Here is a 19,079-nt window from a genome sequence, read left to right on the forward strand (position 1 = left end):
AATAATAATTTTTGATTTAACGTATCGATACATTAACGTTACTACCTTCAGCCTCGCGTTCATATTTGGAAATCAAACTAGAACCCCTTTTATTTTAATGTGCAATATTAACTTTTCGGAAATTCGAATTGCAGAGGAATCAAAAAATGAGTTAAGATTCCCGAGTTTCGAACCAGTCGAAAAACTGGATAACTAGGAAACTGCGATTTTTATGCACATATCCATGTGCAAGTTGAATACGTTTATTGTTAGTCGTAATCTCTTGCTCCTTAATTGCACTATCACACCTCCTTTTTTAGGGGATAAGAAATCGTTTTTGGAATTAGGTATACGGAAATATACCTTGATTACAACTGGAGGGCGCGGATTGTTTGGGCAAACTTGCCATCATAGATTCAGAAAAATGAGGCAGACGCTGGCTTGATCAGTCTAATAAAGCGAATCTGTTGAAATCTATTTAAAAAATCTAATTTCTTGTAGGAAAGAATTTGTAGAAACGAACTTGTAAAAACGACATCCTCTCGCCCAGCCGACGATCTTCCATCTGCGGCCTGATCGGTGAACTTCAATCGCCTCTAAGTCGAAAGCCATTGCTTTCAAAAAAAATTGTCAAGTGTAATTTTAGTCTTATTTTTTTGCAAGAAATCCGTGAGTGCCCGATGGTCCCCGCATACCGAATCACCCTGCATATGTACGCATTGGGTCATTATATGCGAGCGTAATATTTCAACAAACAAATAGGTAAGAGCAAACAAAAGCATGCAAGTAGCTTGCTCTCATCACAGGTGAACTATCGTCTACGCACGCATAAATGTAATATCATAACGAGACGCGTTATTCGCAATGACGTCTGCGATTCGCTACTTAGAGCTCATCAATAATTACAAAGCTTTTAACAAAACAGTTACAGCCTGAAACTATAAATATATAACGCATTTCACCATCCAAAATGAGATAATTTATTTCCGGAATAACCCATCACCGCATCTAAGTTAGTCGAATTATAAGTGTAAATTTATGTTTCTGTGAATTGTCCGGTGCGCAAAATTGCACCTTTTAATATATCGTGACAAATATTTGCCAGGGTATTGAGCTTGTGTCACCTGACCATCGTCACCGTATACAAATTTTTCCGACCGCGTCATAATAACACGTCGTCGAATTGTCCTTGTGAAGTATTATTGGATGCTGTCGTGGGATAAAATTTTTCGTGCGAGTAATACACGGCAGCATTTGTACTCCGCAGGTTCGCTAATTGCCTTGCGGATATTCTTTCATTAGTATCGTACTTACTCTGTTTACCCTGCGATATAGCAGCGTGGCATTACGTAATCATGGCATCTTTTCGCATGCAGGAGCAAAATCCAACGCACAGCCGAGGTCCTCAATCCCGTCATAAAATTTCCCAATCAATGCGGTGCCGTCTGCCATAACATAACACACGACACGCTTAGGCAACCTTCCGCTTCGAGTCACCTCCTGGCACCCTCCTCTCCACGTGGTATCCATTCGATTTTTGCGAAACTCGAGTACTATCTAATAGTAGGTACGTGGCGGCAGAGCTTGCCAACTTGGGCGAAACTACGGAGCAGTTGTCATCCAGCGGCAGGACGTTTTCCCATGAAAATCCACGAGCTGCTGCCCGTCATCGAACTACATCATGTAGGGAGTTTTCTGCAAAAGGTCCCGACGCGAACGACGTTTCGCCGGAAAATAGACAACCGTTGTTACATCTTGGGTACTTGCTGGGTGTAAGATGTAACTTCGGTTGCCTGTCTGCCGGCGAATCCAGCGTTGCCAACCCTGAAGCAATTTCTTTAGATCTAAAGAAATTTAGAGTCGATTTGAACAAAAAAGAAAAGTTGTTTTCTTATTAAGAAATATTGTCGGTTAGGCCGGAATGTAAAGAAAATCTGAAGATCTGTGAAGAAATCTCAAGACTGTGAAATCTCTAAGTATGATCTGTGAAATCGGAACAACAGATTAAAAATCAACCAGTTGTGAGGTTCCTGAGAATTACTGAACAAATATGCACCAATCAGATAGTTTATTCAATTTTCAAACGCACTTATTTGACAAGTTGGTGGTCCTAAATATTAAAAATAAAAACATGTTATACAAGTACCTAAAAGTTCCCGATATCTTTATACTTACAATTCAGATTGTAGGATATAAATCTTTCTCTGTTACTTCGTTCGATAATTATCATTATATATTGCTAGGAAAATTGTCCTTGTTATAAAGCGAACAAAATAAGTATATTATGTGTTCCCGTATTTATTCAGTTTCAATACCGTCGAACATGACTCTTGAAAATGAGAAATATGAAGAATTATTGTGGTGCGATCTAAATAGGAAATCTAAAGAATTTTTTTGGCGCCATTAAAAGAAATATTCGTCTGATAGGTTGGCAATGCTGGGCGAAACATTGTAGTTCGTGCCGGTACTCTCCAGCGAAAACTTCCGGTATATATATAAATATCTGTAACCATCCAGCCATCCGCAAGAACATTTCTACAATCTAAAACCTTTTTTATTTAAATTCGCCATGATTCCGCAACTGTACATTATAAGAAAATTCAATTTTTTACCACGCACATTTGTAACACAAAGTATCGTCGCAGCCTTGCACTTCTAATTATTATTCTAGAGAATGCAATCCTGAATGCACGTTTGTCGGGTGTAGTTAAGGGGACCTTGCGGTCTAGCGGGTGAAAGTTTGACTGCTTTTCCAAATTTTTTTTTTTTAATGAAAGAAATGAACAACGTTATTTAAATTTTATAGGTATGTTTTATTACTTATAAATTTTACGAAATTGGAAATTGAAAAAAGAAAAAAAAATTTTATTAGGTTAAAAATGGTGCTGAAGTCGTCCCTTCGAAAAAAGTTGACCTTGCTGCTGTTAATCGATTTGGTTCTTCACTTATCTGAAATCAAAAAATTAAAAATGACCCTTAATTATTATGAGTATATCTATCGCTGGAACTAAAACGGAAAAAAAAAAACAATGACAAAATGGTGTATTGTCAAAATTAGAAGTCGGAAAACAGCCTGATTTTAACAATGTTTTGCTTATAAGAAAATTATAAATATTTAATGTAAAATTTTCGTTTTAGTCCCTGCGATAGCTGCCAGTGTACTTAATAACGTATTTTAATTTGAGATGAATCGGTCGAGTAGTTTTTTTTATATGATCAACATAAAACAGAAAAAGTAGTTTCGAGATAAACGCGTTTAAAATTTCAAATAAGTATTTTCTCAAAAAAATTAGATTTAAACGTGTACTCACATTAATCTGCAATTCCAGCACCATAAAATATCCCTTCAGTCTTCTCATACTCTTCTCTCATATTTTCACTACAACTCAGGTAGCAGCTGCTTTTCTACGAACAATGGAACCATTCACTGACAATGAGCGGACCGACCCTTCTACTTACTTTCGCGCCGACCTTCAATGGGCTATAAAACTTGAAATACTGTGAATATCATTACCAAATTTTCACAGTATATTCTTAAGATACTATACTTTCGAAATATTGAAAAAAAAATCGATTGTTTGAAAATTCTAGACCGCAAGGTCCCATTGTATGCACATGGAATGCAGCTGCGAATAATTTGCCTAATCGCCGACTGAGAACTATATGCTTAATCGAGACCTGATGACATCTCAACTGATTACTGGGCTCTGACGTGCGGGTTTTTCATTTAAAAAAATAACCTTGTAATGGATTTATACACTCAACTTGACACCCATGAATGCCTCTTAAATCGACATTTGCATCGCAGCATTCAAACTTGTTTTTACGCAGTCGAAAGATTTCCATAACACATTTCGACCATTTCGCTCTGGGTGCTCGCAGCCTCATGGATGTCAACGACTATTCGGGCTCACAATATATTTTTTCCATTCATTTGCTATAATTTCTCGTCATTCAAAGTGTAATATAAGACGAAGATTTATTGGCAATTTTATGGGCACAACAAATTGCGTTGCGACGTTTTATACCTCTGCTCCATTATTTCTTCCCGAATTTATTGTAAATGCATAATTTGACAGTTGCATCAAGCTTGCAAGTTTTTCAAACATTACCATCGTTCAATTCTCTGTTTTGTCGTCGATAAATGGCTTGGAAAAACAATTGAAAAATTAGCGACATACTATTTTTGATAACCAATTAATTTTTTGCCGGGTTTGCAGATTATTAGGGGCCATTCAAGTATTAGATAACGCTAAAATAGGGGAACGGGCCATTCAGCGACACGTTATGAAATGTTACCTTATAGCAATAGGCTTTCCAGACAAGCGTTAGCTGACATAGGAAATTCTAACTGCGTGCTCAAAGCCAACACGCCTTGAAAATAGTAAAAAATTTTCTTTAAAAAACAGTGTTAATAATGCATGAATTGCTCAGTAATAACATCTTAGCAAATGTAATGTTTATTGCATGTATTTAAGAAAAAAACCATATATAACATATTTAATGCGCAATAAATAGTGCATTCATGTTTTACTGAACATGTTAATGTGTATTAATAATTAATAAACAAGAAAACGTTACTAATCGTTATCACTAAGGGGGGGGGGGAATTTGTAATAAATGCCTTAGCTAACACTTGAATGGCCCCTAATATACAAGGACTAATGACACTGTGCGATTGTATTTTTATGAATAATGGTAATTCAAATTCACGAGAATAATCGTGAATTTTATTTCGCTATAAAATTCTTGCTCGAATAAATTATATTGCTGTACAAATGCAGAGGTGTGTTCGAAAATTGATGTGGTGGTAGCCAGTATGTATAGCTACAGGTTAATTTGCCGTTTTTACCCAATGGCACAGTCGCGAAATTTAATACGGTGGTCCGATCATTTTATAATTATTGCTCTTTCGGCTATGGTTCTCGAGGCGTAAAAGGCCTTGTTTAATTGTAAGTACGTTCGTCAACTTGCAGTATATATTTATATTCTGGCTATAATTTAAAATCCTGGACGAATGAACGTCTTTCTACTTGAATGAGTGCAGTGTTAATCGTCGAACCACCTTCTACGCGTAATGTGACTAATGCTTCCTTCTGTCTATAATAAGTCGACGCGGTAATCGACTGTAATTAGTATGATAAATGACCGCACGAGTGCGCGAAAAACACGTATGTGCCTGAATCGTGATTTGGTACAATTCCATTCTATCGATCAATTAATCAAAAATCGTTTTCAAAATTCATCGTATCCTTTTAGTTCGTTGCTGCAGCCGCGATGATGGTGATGACGAAATTTCGTACATCACACGCTCACTTCCGTTTTAACCGACTTTATGTATTGGTTTTGATTAAGAAAGTAGTCGGGTGACGTAACGGTCACCGAATGAAATCTACGTATATCTCATCGTCTACATTAATCGTGTTGCGTGTATATAATATAAGGTTGCCAAAGGTTTGGCGTGATGTACTTTTTCTAGCATGTGAGTCTCTGCGAGTCCTTCGAAACAAGATGTATCTACTTTTTATACACATGGAATGTAATTAGGTGATGGAACTTCACGCAGGAAACACCGAAAAGTAAATTCACTTGCTTTCATTATTTATTACTTTTCGGGGTAAGCATTTTTCTGTCGTTTCACTCTAATATTTATTCTACAATATTCTTGCGCGTTATTGAAATTTGAATGCATTTGGGACGTTTGTCACAAATTTTGCGTAAATTGAAACCATTTGACCAATTTCGGCGTGCGGGAGAGTCTGACTACTGCCTTAAATGTAGAAAACGACCGCCACTTGGTTTCGTTTGTATCGCATTAGGCTCTGAGTTAAAGAAGGTCTTTCGTATTCGGTTTGTTTGATTCTTTCGTTAATTAATTTATTTTCAATGCTATGGACGAGAGGGCAAAAACATCGTGTTCTAAGTATAGTGAAAATATACCATTCGACGTGTACAGAGAATTTATGTATTCATCGCGTATTTGTTGAAGATCGTTTCGAAATGTATGCGTACAAAAGTCAGTGTGTGATACGTATAAAAAGCGATTAGATGAAGGAAAGAAAGGGAAGTGAAAGAGAGGAACGTTAACTCGGAGTATAAAGTATTGTTTTCGTAATTTGTTAAATATCATATCAGCTGGTGCGATCCTTTTCCGCGGTTCGGTCATCGCCCATAATCATGCCGACTGTCGTGCTGTTTTTCTTTGCCGTAACCGGATTGGATGAGGTATATTTTATAAAACTTCATACACGCGCTAGGCTGCAGTTACGCAACCGAAGAAAATTTCTTACGCAATTTTATACATCACACTTTCTATTGATATAATATTTCGTTATGAAAACAAATAAAGTGCCAAGCAATAACGTACGCGCAGATTTCGAAAAATTTATTATTCCTCTCGTTTATAATGTTATACATTTCCCTTCTCAGTACAAACATGTAATATTTTAGATTCAATTATCTGCATTGAATCTGTAAAGTCATACGATTATTTTACACAAGTTTTGCAACAGGTCGAATAATCATTTCACTCGTTGTATTATGTTCGTGTATAATGTACATATTATCGCTGCAGCAAGCACATTCGATTTGCAAGTAACGTACTGTTATTATAAATTTGCTACAATTACAAAACACGCGTTACGTAAGTAATTCGCTGCGCAAGCTGCACTGTAATCGTGTTAATGACAATTTATTCACTAACCGAAATAAACTGAACAGAAATTTTCTTAGAATCAATTACTGCACCGTGCTAATTAATTGCAAGTGTGCTAATTCTGATTCAAATGTTGATTTTACGAATTATTTGCGTTTTGACCTTCGTTCTTGCGAGTGACGAGATTTTTTAATAATCAACATTCGTCAATAATACCATGTCGACACTCCTTTACCATTTAATAGCGGTCAAGAATGGTGGCAAAAAAAAAAGAAAGAAAACTACCAAGTTCCTTCCGCTCACCGGGATCTCACGTCGAAATAAATGATGATGATAACATTGAAAATTCTCAAGATCATCGTGTTCCAGTGCCCCGTCTAATTTTGGCATTGAAAAAAAGCCTCGAAATCCGACGAGTGCATATTAATCACAAGCTTTCAATAACATCGTTATTGCTGCTCGTTAAGCCGCAATGGCGTCGATTCCGCCCGAAGGGATTCTCTAGCAACGGCTGGCCTTCGTGATTTAGGTATCATTGTCGAGTTGTTGAAGCGTGAAAAATTTGCACGTCGTTTAACTGAATATTGAACTCTTTATACCCGGCTATATTGTATAACGTTACACGTATTACGTACCTACATAGATAGGTATATATGCGCGTCGCTCAGGATACGTTAATACAACATATTTTCATTATATTGCACACATCGCCACGCTCTTGTAGTCAATAGGCGAAAGTCTCGCGACCGGTTCACTAGCCTTCTATAGAGGAGAGACTGTCAGACACCTCATAGCCTCGGGTTCTATGGTGTAAATCGTATCCCGCGATGCTCGTGCCCGCCTTCTATTACCGTCATGGAAGAAAAGAGAGCCGACGATAGTAACATCCAGTTTAATGTTTCATCAGGACTGTAGGGCGCTTGCCTTAATTTGTTGCTGGAAATTGCTTCGCTTTCGGTATTACAAGTTGCCGGACTTAGTTGCGCCGTTTCGGATCCGTATAAGTTGTTATTATTCGACAGCTTTACGAAAATTTTCCGACACCTTCCAAAGTTCACCGGAACGAAAACGTCACCAGTACTCAAACAGACGATAAGATGAGCCAATGTTTGTCGGTCAATGCTGCGCACCTCCTCAGTTCCCAGTAAAATTGTCACGGACTGTTCTGTCCGCAGCTGGTTCTTGAAATTTTTCGATTCGAAACAGCTTTGATTGCAAGTGAAAGCGTTTATAACGTTATATTTGTCTATAAATTGCAACATTGTCACAGACAAAGCTACTTTCCTCGGTAAAGTCGCCATTGGAAGTTTCGCGATAACGGGACCTTCATGAGTCAGAATTTACCTGCGTTTTGTGGGGACTTGCGGGAGTCGACGGGATTTGGGACCGGATGGTTTTAATTTTTACTCTATAATAAACATAAGCTTGTAATATCACGGCACGTATAACGATGAACCTTACTTGGCTTTTTACCGTGCCACCACCCTTCAATTACTTTCGTCTTAAGCGGTTGAAGAAATTTTTTTTCTCCAACGATACCACCGACCGTCTTCGAATCGGTCGATTCCAAGTGAAAGTTGATCGGAGGTTGACGTAGCTTGTTTATAATCATGCGAGACAAATATCGCGGTGAGGTGTACTTGAGCAACATCCGGTTGTTCGCTTTTGATCCGTCAATTTCGTTACTCGATAGTAAAAATATGAAGAAAAAGTAAATTATAGTACGTATGAACTTCCGAGTAAGTTTCACGGCAGCTGGAGTCACACCGAGTTGTATAAGTACAATTATCCAGAATGGTGCAGAATCAGGTTCTCAATTTTAATCTGCGGTGTGAATGCCCTAGCTGTATTACCACGCGTTTTAAGTCTTCTGATGCGAGAATTACGTGGCCTAAATTGCCAACGCAATTAAAGGATCCGGGAAAAAGGGGTCACACGTATATACGTATATATATATACGTGTGTGCGGATGGTAAACGGAACGCGTCATTAAGACGATGACTTTGGTATTCGTGATATCGTAAAATTGCTCCGTGCTGTTGTTGGCACGGTGCAAATAATGATTTCGAGAGTTATTTCTTCGCCTCTCGGAAACTAGGTAAATCTTGGAAATTTGCGGAGCGTTGCTAGGAGTCGACGCTAGTTTGTATCCGTGTACGTAGCTGCCTAGGCCTATTCATAGAGGCAAGCGAGGGAGAGCGTGAAACCCGTTGGTGGACTCGGAGGCACCATTTCCTTGGGTCAGAGAGCCGAAAGTCAGAGGGGAAGAGTGAGAGATAGATACAGTTACCTGCCTCGGGGAAACATACATACGCCGGTGTTGCGTGCGGATTGGTGGATATCAGATGACGAGAAATTCAGTGCCAATTTGGCAAGTTTGGGGCCTTAACGCGTCGAAATCGTCAGAGCCGTTGCCGTACGTGCATCGGAATTTGCTGACGGCGATGCATTTGGAAACGTGTCACAATGTCGCGGTGAGCGATAGGCGGTAAGAAAGAGAGAATCACTTTCAAAGACCGCGTTACGAGAGCAAGTTATGCGCTAGTAAGTGCCAAGGCTCGAAGCTTCTTGTGTATCACCTAGAAGACAGTGCACCGCCAACATGAGACATCCGGCTTCGCTGAAGGAGCTCGTATCCGATAGTACGATATTTTTGACCGGTGCGACCGGGTTCGTTGGCGGCGTTTTGCTGGAGCGTATCCTGACCGCCGCATCGCCGCCGAGGAGGGTCTGCCTCCTGGTGAGGAGCCGGCGTGGAACCGACCCCCGGGATCGTGTCAAGGACATTTTTTCATCGCAGGTAAGTTTTTGTCCACCCACCCATTCGCCCACGTGCATGGACGCACCTCGTAGCCGAACTCGTCGTAGGTATAGTGCGGAGGTTTCGCAAGTGCCCACAACATCTCCGGGAAGCGTAAAAGTCATGGCCACGGCCGCACGGCTCCGTCTGCCGACGCGGAGAGAAAAAAGTCGTTGAATCGACCGAGTCGATTTAGTCGGTGGAAATATTGTTGCGTAAGTAATGTAACGTAGTTGACGTAACAAATTCTGTCAAGTCAAATCAACCGGACGAGTTACTTGAGAACTATGCGGTTGATTTGATTGAGAATTTGACAGTTTCAAACAATGTTTTGTTGCGTCGATTCAACGATCCGGTCGAAGAAGGGGATACTTGCGATCGAATGCGTGCAATTGCTTCGACTAAATATTTTTTTGTCGTCAAAGAATTGGGTATTTCGCGGAGTCAAATTTTACCCTCTCGAATCAACCCCTGCGTTTGATTTAGTAAAGAAACTGATTTCGTCAAACTAAATGATTTTTATCCTTTCCGTTCGAATTTATATACATTGTTGAATACGTGCACTGAGAGAAATTTTTAGTTCCGGTTACCGCTTAGTCCTCAACTATTTTCATTTTTTACCACAATTGAAAAATATAGTTCTAGGTAGAAAATGAAAATTAGTTATGTAGCTGTTATCAGAAAATCTAGTATCCGTTGCTATTCTTTCTCATTATGATTAATGCTACTATATTTTCTTGTGACTGTTGCGAAAATTTAATGCTTGTGCAACAATAAATTGATGTTAAGGCCTTATTTAACTCAAAGAGCAGAGTAAACCTCACAAACTGATTTTGCGTTATAATTACCAAAAAAATGATCGACATTAGCCCAAAATGGTTACGCGTACCTCGTTTTTCGTAATTCAAACGATATTCAAACAGTTTTTCTAACGATACCGGTTTTAGTGAATTTTTCTAGTTACTATGACAAATGAAATTTTTCTCAGTATGTGATTGAATGAACTAAATGAGCCTTCCGTCAGGAACTTTTGACGATTGGAAGAAACAAACTAAGTTTCTCAGTCTAAAAAAATCTATGTCTTGTAGATACCATTTTTTTTCGTTTATCCGGGTGAATAATTATAATTCTAATAACTGCAAATACTTTTGTTGATTCAAATGTATCCATTAGTCGAAACAAGAAGAAAATTATTTCCGTGAAAATAGGCCAATGAATCTCTATCTACAATCACGAATAGACGAATAAATTTAGCTGCGATTTTTACAACTGAATATTCAGTTCTGTTAACTCCGATTCTTTGAAACCAACAGAATATGATCAGTGCATTGACCAAACATTTGCTGGATGAAAAATTAGGACATTCAGATTAACAAAATGAATTTCATGTTGACTATACCTATAAACACAGGTCGTTCAACTTAATATTTCATCGACTGTACATCCTCGTCCTTGTATTAAATAGTAATTCACTCAACAGACCTATTTTTCGTTTACCATTTACTTTGCCGGCCGTGATCGTCGCATTCGGTTGATCGAAACATTTTTCTTCTTTCTCTTCTTCTTTTTTGTTTTGACTCAACGACTTTTTTCTCTCCGTGTAGTCGCATCTTCCTCCCAAACATTATCTTACCGGATACATATCGGGTGATCTTTGTAACTATGATCAGCAAGGCTGCACACTTTCCATGCTGAAATTATACCCCCGCTTATGCCGTAGATGTAATATCCGAGGTTGCCTTCGGACGTAACACACCTTCCAGAAACAAAAAACAATATATCTGTTATACCTACAGTTTTTACGCGTCCTTAGCCTTTTTCAATCCCGCTCAATGGCACTTCCGTACCCTATCTCCTGACATACGTCGTACCTACACGTCTAGTAGACACAGACAGAAGGTGCTTTTGTACAAGGGCAGTGCAACGGCCTTCGTCCAACTGACCTACTCGAGCAAAGGCCTGACTGGCAGTTCAGGGCTAAACTGGTCCACCGCTCCGGTAGGAAAAATCCATTTTTTTTTTTACTTTTTATTCTTTCTTCCGTCAACGGTCGTCTACGATTTCGGCAATTTGCCTTCCCATTAGAGAAATGTTGGTGATATTACTGATTCGAAAATTAGCTAACCTCGCGCGACTTTCTCCACTCCTATACCGTTATTCGCTCGTTGTCGCTTCATGCACATTATGTACACGGACGTATGTACGTACCGTATAATAAATATACTTTCAAATGCGGGTTTTTGATTGGTTTGAGAGAGATGTTACGTGTTCGTTGGTATAGACGGCTTGCTGCAGTCTACATCCTTTGACAAACATCGCCAATAGCACTGTCCTCGCACTGTACAATTGGCGTAAATATGATTGAACAATTGAAGCATCCGGTGAAATTTTCTCCACCATTCAATTTACGTGTTTAGATTTTTATTAGAAAGCATCCAGTTCCCGTCCTTTCGCGTGTCGCATGGATGATACCGTGGTCTGTGTACCCTGGTGAAAATGATTTCTATGATTTTCTACGAATTATTAGAGAAATTGTTAACATTTGGTAGAATTTTTCAGAAAAATTGTTTTCACAGAGTATTGTGAATATGCGTAGCTGCTCATGAAAATTTGTGTTTTTTCAGCAACAAATTTACAAGACAATACAATTCCTAATGAAAATTAACAATTCTTTATGAAACACTATGCGTATTTACAACTTTGTACCAAATAATACGAAATGTTCCAATTTCCGCAGATATTCTGAGTAGTAAAAATTTTTGCAAAACTGCAGTTCCGGTTTGTCGGTCATGTTGCACCCCGTCTTTTACGACCGATTCGATCTTGATCATTGTAGTTTTTTGCAACACTGTGACAACCGCAGATCATTGTACCAAAACTGTGTCGCCACTCCAACGTCTCTCTTTCTTTCGAGAAAGTACACGAACCTTATTTATATTGGGTTGAATGACTCTCCCAACCACGCTAATTGTTCTTTTACCGAACTTTGATTATACTCGGTGGAATATCTACGCGATCGAGTTATGCTCAACTCAAATTAATTCATTAGCTGATAAATCTTTTAGGGAAGTTGATCTAACAATCGAACGCTTACGCTTACATGTAAAGAGACAGCCATAGTCGCAAAGCGATAACGATGTGACAAAGTACCGTGTCTTGATTGTAGTTACTTGTAATTCTGTCACTTCAATCATGCTCTCAACCATAAAGACTCACGGCGGCACACGCGGATGCGAATATAAAATGTCCGTTGAACGCAGCTTATCGATGCTCACGACAGAACACATAAATCAATCGTACTTGGCGAGCGGTTAGTTCCTCGAGACAAATGCGGATTACCTTCTTAAAATTTTGTAATTTCTTTCACGGATTTACTATAGGAGTATTATGGATACAAAAAAAGTGCTCAATCTCGTAGAGAAATGTCAATACTCAGCGTTAATGGATTACGTGACCTTTGCAACGAGCCTCGAAAAAGTATGTAAGCTGTTGCAGATTTACATAATAATTATATGAAGGCACAGAATCAGTTCTGTCGAAAGGTAATCAGATAAAAAAAAAATTGCCTCCAGGTGATCAATATGCATTGATGTCTGTTTCTATTACGAAAACAAGGTGCTGACTAAATAATGACGTAGCACTTCTTCACGATTACGTATAACTTTGCCTGGCAGGTGTTGCATGAGATTTTTTCTACGGTGTAAGAGTTATATTGAGGCAATTGTCAAATTCAGATAATTAGTTCTTCAGTATTCGGCACAGATCATTATTTATTTTTAAAAAATTTTTTAAATCCTTATTTTTATACTTTTTAGTTTTTAGTGGAAACTCCTGGTAATGACGACCTGTCGCAGAAGTTTGCGAATCGTTATTTGCATGAGTAAACACTGATTGCTATTACGCACACGTCAATATGGTCCAATTGCAACGGTTGTTGAATAAATTAAACTTTATACGGAAAGTGAAACTGCTCGGTATTACAAAACTATTAAACGCGTGCGAGAATGTGTCTAATCATCGTTTCGAGTTGGATTAAAATTGCGTGTTTATTGCTTGTTTTCAACTCTGCATATCGAGAAGCCTTTATTTAAATTGTCGAGGTTATCGAGCCTTGACACAGAATGAACGGTAGTGTTACCTGCAAGTTGGGTAAAAGCGATCCTGGGATGTTCACTGAACTCACCGAATGCCCACATCGCAGTATCGGTTCCTACAATAACTCGTCCCAGGCACTTGCCTTGGCAAACATCGTCAACATGCAGGATACGTCAGATTCAAGGGCGAAATAAATTAAATACGTTTCCTTGATCGCGTCTACCGAGTTCGAACTTGTGCCTGATTGATGATTTGGTTGTTATTTATAAATTATTATATATTAGTGAAAATTTCCTCACGATTTTTCCTTGAACGCAGTTGTTCTCAGATGTTCAGCCCAGCAGATTGGATTTGGTGCAAGTGATGGAAGGTGACGTGGGTGAAGATGGACTCGGACTTTCCGAAACTGATCGAAAACTTTTGGTGTCTGAGTGCACCTTGGTTTTCCACGCGGCGGCTTTCATCTCATTTGCAGCACGCCTGGACTTGGCAATCAGAATTAATCTCGAGGGTACCAGGCAAGTCCTGAACTTGGCCAAAAAAATGGCCAACTGCAAAGTCATGGTGTACGTTTCGACTGCCTATGCCAACTGCACCGTCAGGCACGCCGTTGTGGAAGAAAAGTTATATCCGACTCCGTGCGACCCGATAAAGTTTTTGGAAATGGTAGGTAGAACATAACGAGCAACGTTGGGGAGAATTGGCTTTGGTTAGATCGATGACAGTTCTATACTTTCGCGTACTTCTAATTGTAAGCAATTACCAGGATACTCGTGTTAAGCGGCTTGTTGAGACCCGATTTCGGTGGATTGGAGCTTGCGTAAAGATTGCAAACATATATCGTGCCAGTAGTATTTGGATCACGTAAACATCAATGTGACATATTACGGACTCGCTAATGAATATTGGTGTTGTCACGAAATGCTAATGCGTATCTTTTGTAACGGCGGGACGGTTGTGAGATGATGTATTTAGTCACTGAAAGTAATTAAGATGAAGCATACGTTTTTTTTTTAACTCGATGTTTGCTCGAGGGTTAGCAACGTCAGGATAGAGTCACAGAGGTCTCATCCTCATTGGACAGAGTGTGATCCCAGTATGTATCTGCGTCAGAAGACACTCGAAACGCAATCAAGTCCAATATCAATATCAAACAAAGGCAACGCCACTGTCGTCATCCGTGAAGATAGCAAAACAAATCATTCGCAGTAATATTTTTCCACGATTCTTGAGGGGCTCAAGAGTCCACCGATGGCTAACGATATGCAAATTTTACCCTCGATGCAGGTGAAAAATCTATCCGCTGAAGAGGTGCAGCAAAAAACCGCTGAACTGATAGGGGATCATCCCAATACTTACACTTTCACGAAACAAATGGCTGAAGCCCTACTGGCTAAAGAACGTGGTCATTTGGCGCTGAGTATAGTGAGACCCAGCATCGTCCTGAATACTTGGAAGATACCGAAGAGAGGCTGGGTGGATAACGTGAACAACGGGGCCTGCGGATTTATAGCGGGAGTCAACAAGGGCATATTTCGCACGTAAGGATAACGATCACGATGATACAGATATGGTGCAGACTTTGAGTCGGTTGGACGTTTTTATTTTTTATTTTATTTTCTTCACTCGTTTCGTATTAAAAGTTTTAGTATTATTTCGATGAAAATCATTACATGCCAGAGTTCCGTCACGGCCGGATGGTATCACCGATGTCATTCCCGCCGATATGGTCGTCTCTGTGATTCTGGCTTCCGCACTTCAAGCGGTCCGTGATCCAGAGACTCTGCATATTTATCACTGCACTTCCGGGACTGAGAATCCCGTGACTTGGGGAAGATACTGCAACGCGGTTGTCAAGGCAGCCCAGGATCACCCTTGCAAAAGGGTGCTCTGGTACCCCGAAGCCAAAACAAGACTGAGCGGATTCAGGAACTTCATTGTTATCTGGGTCTTCCAAATAATTCCTGCCTTCTTCGTGGACATTTTTCTACTCCGCGGGCTGAAACCTACGTAAGTTATACATATCAACCTACAACTCAATACGATCAGAGCTTTGCTGAAATACGGAGATTTTTGTTTCAGCTGAAACGGCCAGAGTTAATGGTTAATGTGATTTGTGTTTATCATTTGCAGGCTATATGAATTGCAGCGAAAGTATGCCAGAGGCTGCAAATACACGGCGTACTTTACGATAAGGGAATGGCCCTTCGATACCGCAAAGGTATCGGCGCTCGCCTCGATATTGCCCGAAGAAGAACGAAGGGCATATCCCTTCGACCCTAAACTAATTAACTGGGATGATTATCTTGAGGGATGTGTCATTGGGATGAGGCAGTATTTCCATCGGGAACCGCAAAACACGACGGAAAGGGCGCGTCGTGAAATGCATAGGTAAAAATTGCGGACAGCGTAAACCAGGTTTCGTCTCGTTACGTTACTCGAAGGTTTGACGTAGGCTGTAAATAATCAATTAGGAATCAGTAGCTGCGGGCCACTCTGTCATTTTCGAAGTGTAACCGCGTAGGGTGTGTAAAAGCGATACTTGTTTACCGTATCTTCAAAATTTCATCATCTGACCTACAGAACTAGTTTTATCGAAGGTCCCTTTGAAGGGTCTCCGAGTGATCTTGGAAAATGTTGAAATTGATCGTAACAATATTACGCAAGAGGTAATCGTGAGAGGTATGGTTTATGTATGAACCTAATTCCTTTCTATTATAATTAGTTGCTTCAAGATTGTTGTAAAAGAGTTTAATATGACTTTTTCTCTGTTTCAGGTTGCGGATAATCGCTGCCGTCACTCCGTTTCTAAGTTTTTTCCTTCTTTGGGGAATTACTTCACTTTTTGTATGTTCTTCTTGGGTAGCTGCGTTCGTTGCTGGCTGTATCGTGCTTTTTTTGATTTGGGTTTAATAATGGTAATAGAGTTGGTTAAAAATAAAATGAGCATGACTTTCTCATTTCAGTATTTATATTGCAATGATAATTCGCACGAAATCAATCATACGTTTATCTTTCTTGTGCAGATTATTCTTATAAGGCATGTATTTTTGTCATATGAATGTCGTTGATTACACCGGCACACAAAAAAAAAAAGTTGTTTGTACATTTGACCGGACCCACCTACGGACATGTAATTCGACCCGCTGAGTCCGAATTTGAAGTCCGTTTGGCCCAGTCACCCTCCAAATTTGAGTAAAATGCAAAAAACCCAAAAAAAGGCAAAAAATTGAGAAAAACTGCAATCACAGCGATGAAAAAATTTTTGTGGATTCGGATCAAGTATGATTTTCATGTATTTGAATTCACTGAATCTAAATCTGAATGTTCATTAGCCCGTTGAGCCGTCAAAGTTTGAAAGAATTGCGAAAAACCGAAAAAAATTGCATAAAATCATGATAAACCGAAACTATCGGGATGAAAAAAATTTTTTGGACTCAGATTGAGTATGATTTTCATGTGTTTTGATCCACTGAATCTGAATCTGAAGTTTTTTTTTATCCCATTAACGTTTCAAAATTTAAAAAAATCTGAAAAAACCATAAAAATTGGGAAAATTGCAGTTATAAATATAAGAAAAAATCTATAGATCTATTTCCAATTTTTTTGGTTTTTTGAGATTTTTTTAAATTTTGAAACGTTAATGGGACAAAAAAAACTTCAGATTCAGATTCAGTGGAAAGAATACATGAAACTCATACTCAATCCAAAAATTTTTTTTCCTCTCGATAGTTTCGGTTTTTCATGATTTTATGCAATTTTTTTCGGTTTTTCGCAATTTTTTCAAACTTTGACGGCTCAACGGACTAATTAACGTTCAGATTTAGATTCAGTGAATTGAAATACATGAAAATCATACTTGATGGGAGTCCACAAAAATTTTTTCATCGCTGTGATTGTAGTTTTTCTCAATTTTTTACTTTTTTTTGGGTTTTTTGCACTTTACTCAAATCTGGAGGGTGACCGGGCCAAACGGACTTAAAATTCGGATTTAGCGGGTCGAATTACATGTCCGTAGGTGGGTCCGGTCAAATGTACAAACAACTTTTTTTTTTGTGTGCCGGTGTTATACGTAAGGCAGATGACCATGCGCTGAATATCCAAATACAGAGTGAGGTTTTTTATAGACAGTTAGGCATTACAGTTCACTTCTCTCTTGCTCGAAAAAACAGGGCCATTTTCATTATGTAATAGAAAATTATTATATCTGGTGTGCAGAAACTCTACTATTAGTACTATTGTGCATACTCTGTTTTCTGCAAATTTAAAAATATATATAGAAATAATCTAAACATTATTAATTCCTATTTATATTTTAAAACACCAGCGTATAACTGTTCAAAATATTGATTAAAAGATTTCACTTTATCCGTAATAATTTTTACCAAAATTATTATAAATTTTCCCAAATACTCGTAGTATAAAAATATAATTGTTACGTATACTTCATCGGAAATACGCACGAAACAATAACGTGCAGAGTGGTTCCAAAGTTATTCAAAGACAACTCACGGAATTAATCTTTAGTTAATCGTGAAATTCTCTTTCGTAAAATTCTCGAACCACGCTTCCCTTGCGGTGCCTTTCTTCCACTGAGCTTTAATCCGTCCAGGATTGTCAGGGCTGATAATCTATAAAGAAACCTTCTACGTATTAATAATAATTTCCATCCAAGAATATACCATTTTTACAGCTTGGTACACGTCCTTTTGGAGGAAGTTCTGTCAGCGCTTTGGACGATAGTTCTTCGGAGAATTTTCTAAGTTCATCAGAAAAAGAATTGTCGAGGATTTTTTTGACTTAAAAAAAAATAATACCATTAAAGCTTCGGAGGATCTCTTCAAGCGTCAACGCTGGAATTGATCTTTTTCAAAAGAATTGTTTTAACATATTTAGTAACTAGAGTGAGTTGGAAAGTTTTTTCAATAATTTTAATGTCCTTTATTTCAAAACGTTTTTATTACTAAAGAGTAGATCATATTTTTGTCTTTGCCAATTAAGAGTGGTTCTTTAGTGACTCCGGAGTCAATAGAGAATCCTTTTAGAGAAGTATATAATTTACTTTAAAGTTGTTGGAAGAATGGACGGAAATAAAATTCATGAGTCATAAGAACATTTTGAATGATGGCTTATTATAATTTTAGGTATAAAGTTCCGTGTATAGTTTGTCATTTGACTACCATTGTCATAAAATACAATTAATCCCAAGATAATTATACATTTTTTTCATACATTTCAATATACGATAGATTTCTTTTAATCAAAAATGAACGTTTTATTCGTCTTTCCGTTATTATTAGTAATAATACAATCCAGGATACGTTGAAATACGATTCACGTTATTCAAATTCCGCGCCTTAACATCGGATCCCGGACGCGACATTTGAAACCTAATTCTATTATCGTGCCTATCATTAAAAATCTTTTTGGAACGGTTGGAAACGTCTTCTTTTCAACATATTTTTTTGGAAGATCATTATTCCAACAATCATCATCTCGTTTCTTGTCAAGGGGTATGGATTTTCTAAAATAATTGTGATAGCATTTCCG

At 38.5% G+C, this 19,079-nt stretch overlaps 1 protein-coding gene across 4 annotated transcripts in view; it reads left to right on the plus strand.

Annotated features, from left to right (window-relative positions):
• Positions 1-18,760, plus strand: part of LOC107226045 (putative fatty acyl-CoA reductase CG5065) — a 41,777-nt gene extending 23,017 nt beyond the window's left edge. Inside the window, exons 1-7 of one of the 4 annotated variants that reach the window (XM_015666718.2) lie at positions 8,789-9,434; positions 13,848-14,195; positions 14,817-15,070; positions 15,210-15,539; positions 15,663-15,920; positions 16,307-16,447; positions 18,223-18,760. In XM_015666718.2, coding sequence (XP_015522204.1) covers positions 9,237-9,434; positions 13,848-14,195; positions 14,817-15,070; positions 15,210-15,539; positions 15,663-15,920; positions 16,307-16,442 — 1,524 coding nt within the window. In that variant the 5' untranslated portion in view covers positions 8,789-9,236 and the 3' untranslated portion in view covers positions 16,443-16,447; positions 18,223-18,760. Of the gene's footprint in view, positions 1-8,788; positions 9,435-12,848; positions 12,912-13,847; positions 14,196-14,816; positions 15,071-15,209; positions 15,540-15,662; positions 15,921-16,306; positions 17,905-18,222 lie in introns of those variants that run through there. The other 3 variants (XM_015666717.2, XM_046737105.1, XM_046737106.1) reach the window with 3 other exon arrangements.
• The last annotated feature ends 319 nt before the right edge of the window (positions 18,761-19,079 follow it).

Source organism: Neodiprion lecontei, chromosome 4 (genome assembly GCF_021901455.1).
Source record: "Neodiprion lecontei isolate iyNeoLeco1 chromosome 4, iyNeoLeco1.1, whole genome shotgun sequence".
In the NCBI taxonomy this organism is placed as follows: domain Eukaryota; kingdom Metazoa; phylum Arthropoda; class Insecta; order Hymenoptera; family Diprionidae; genus Neodiprion; species Neodiprion lecontei.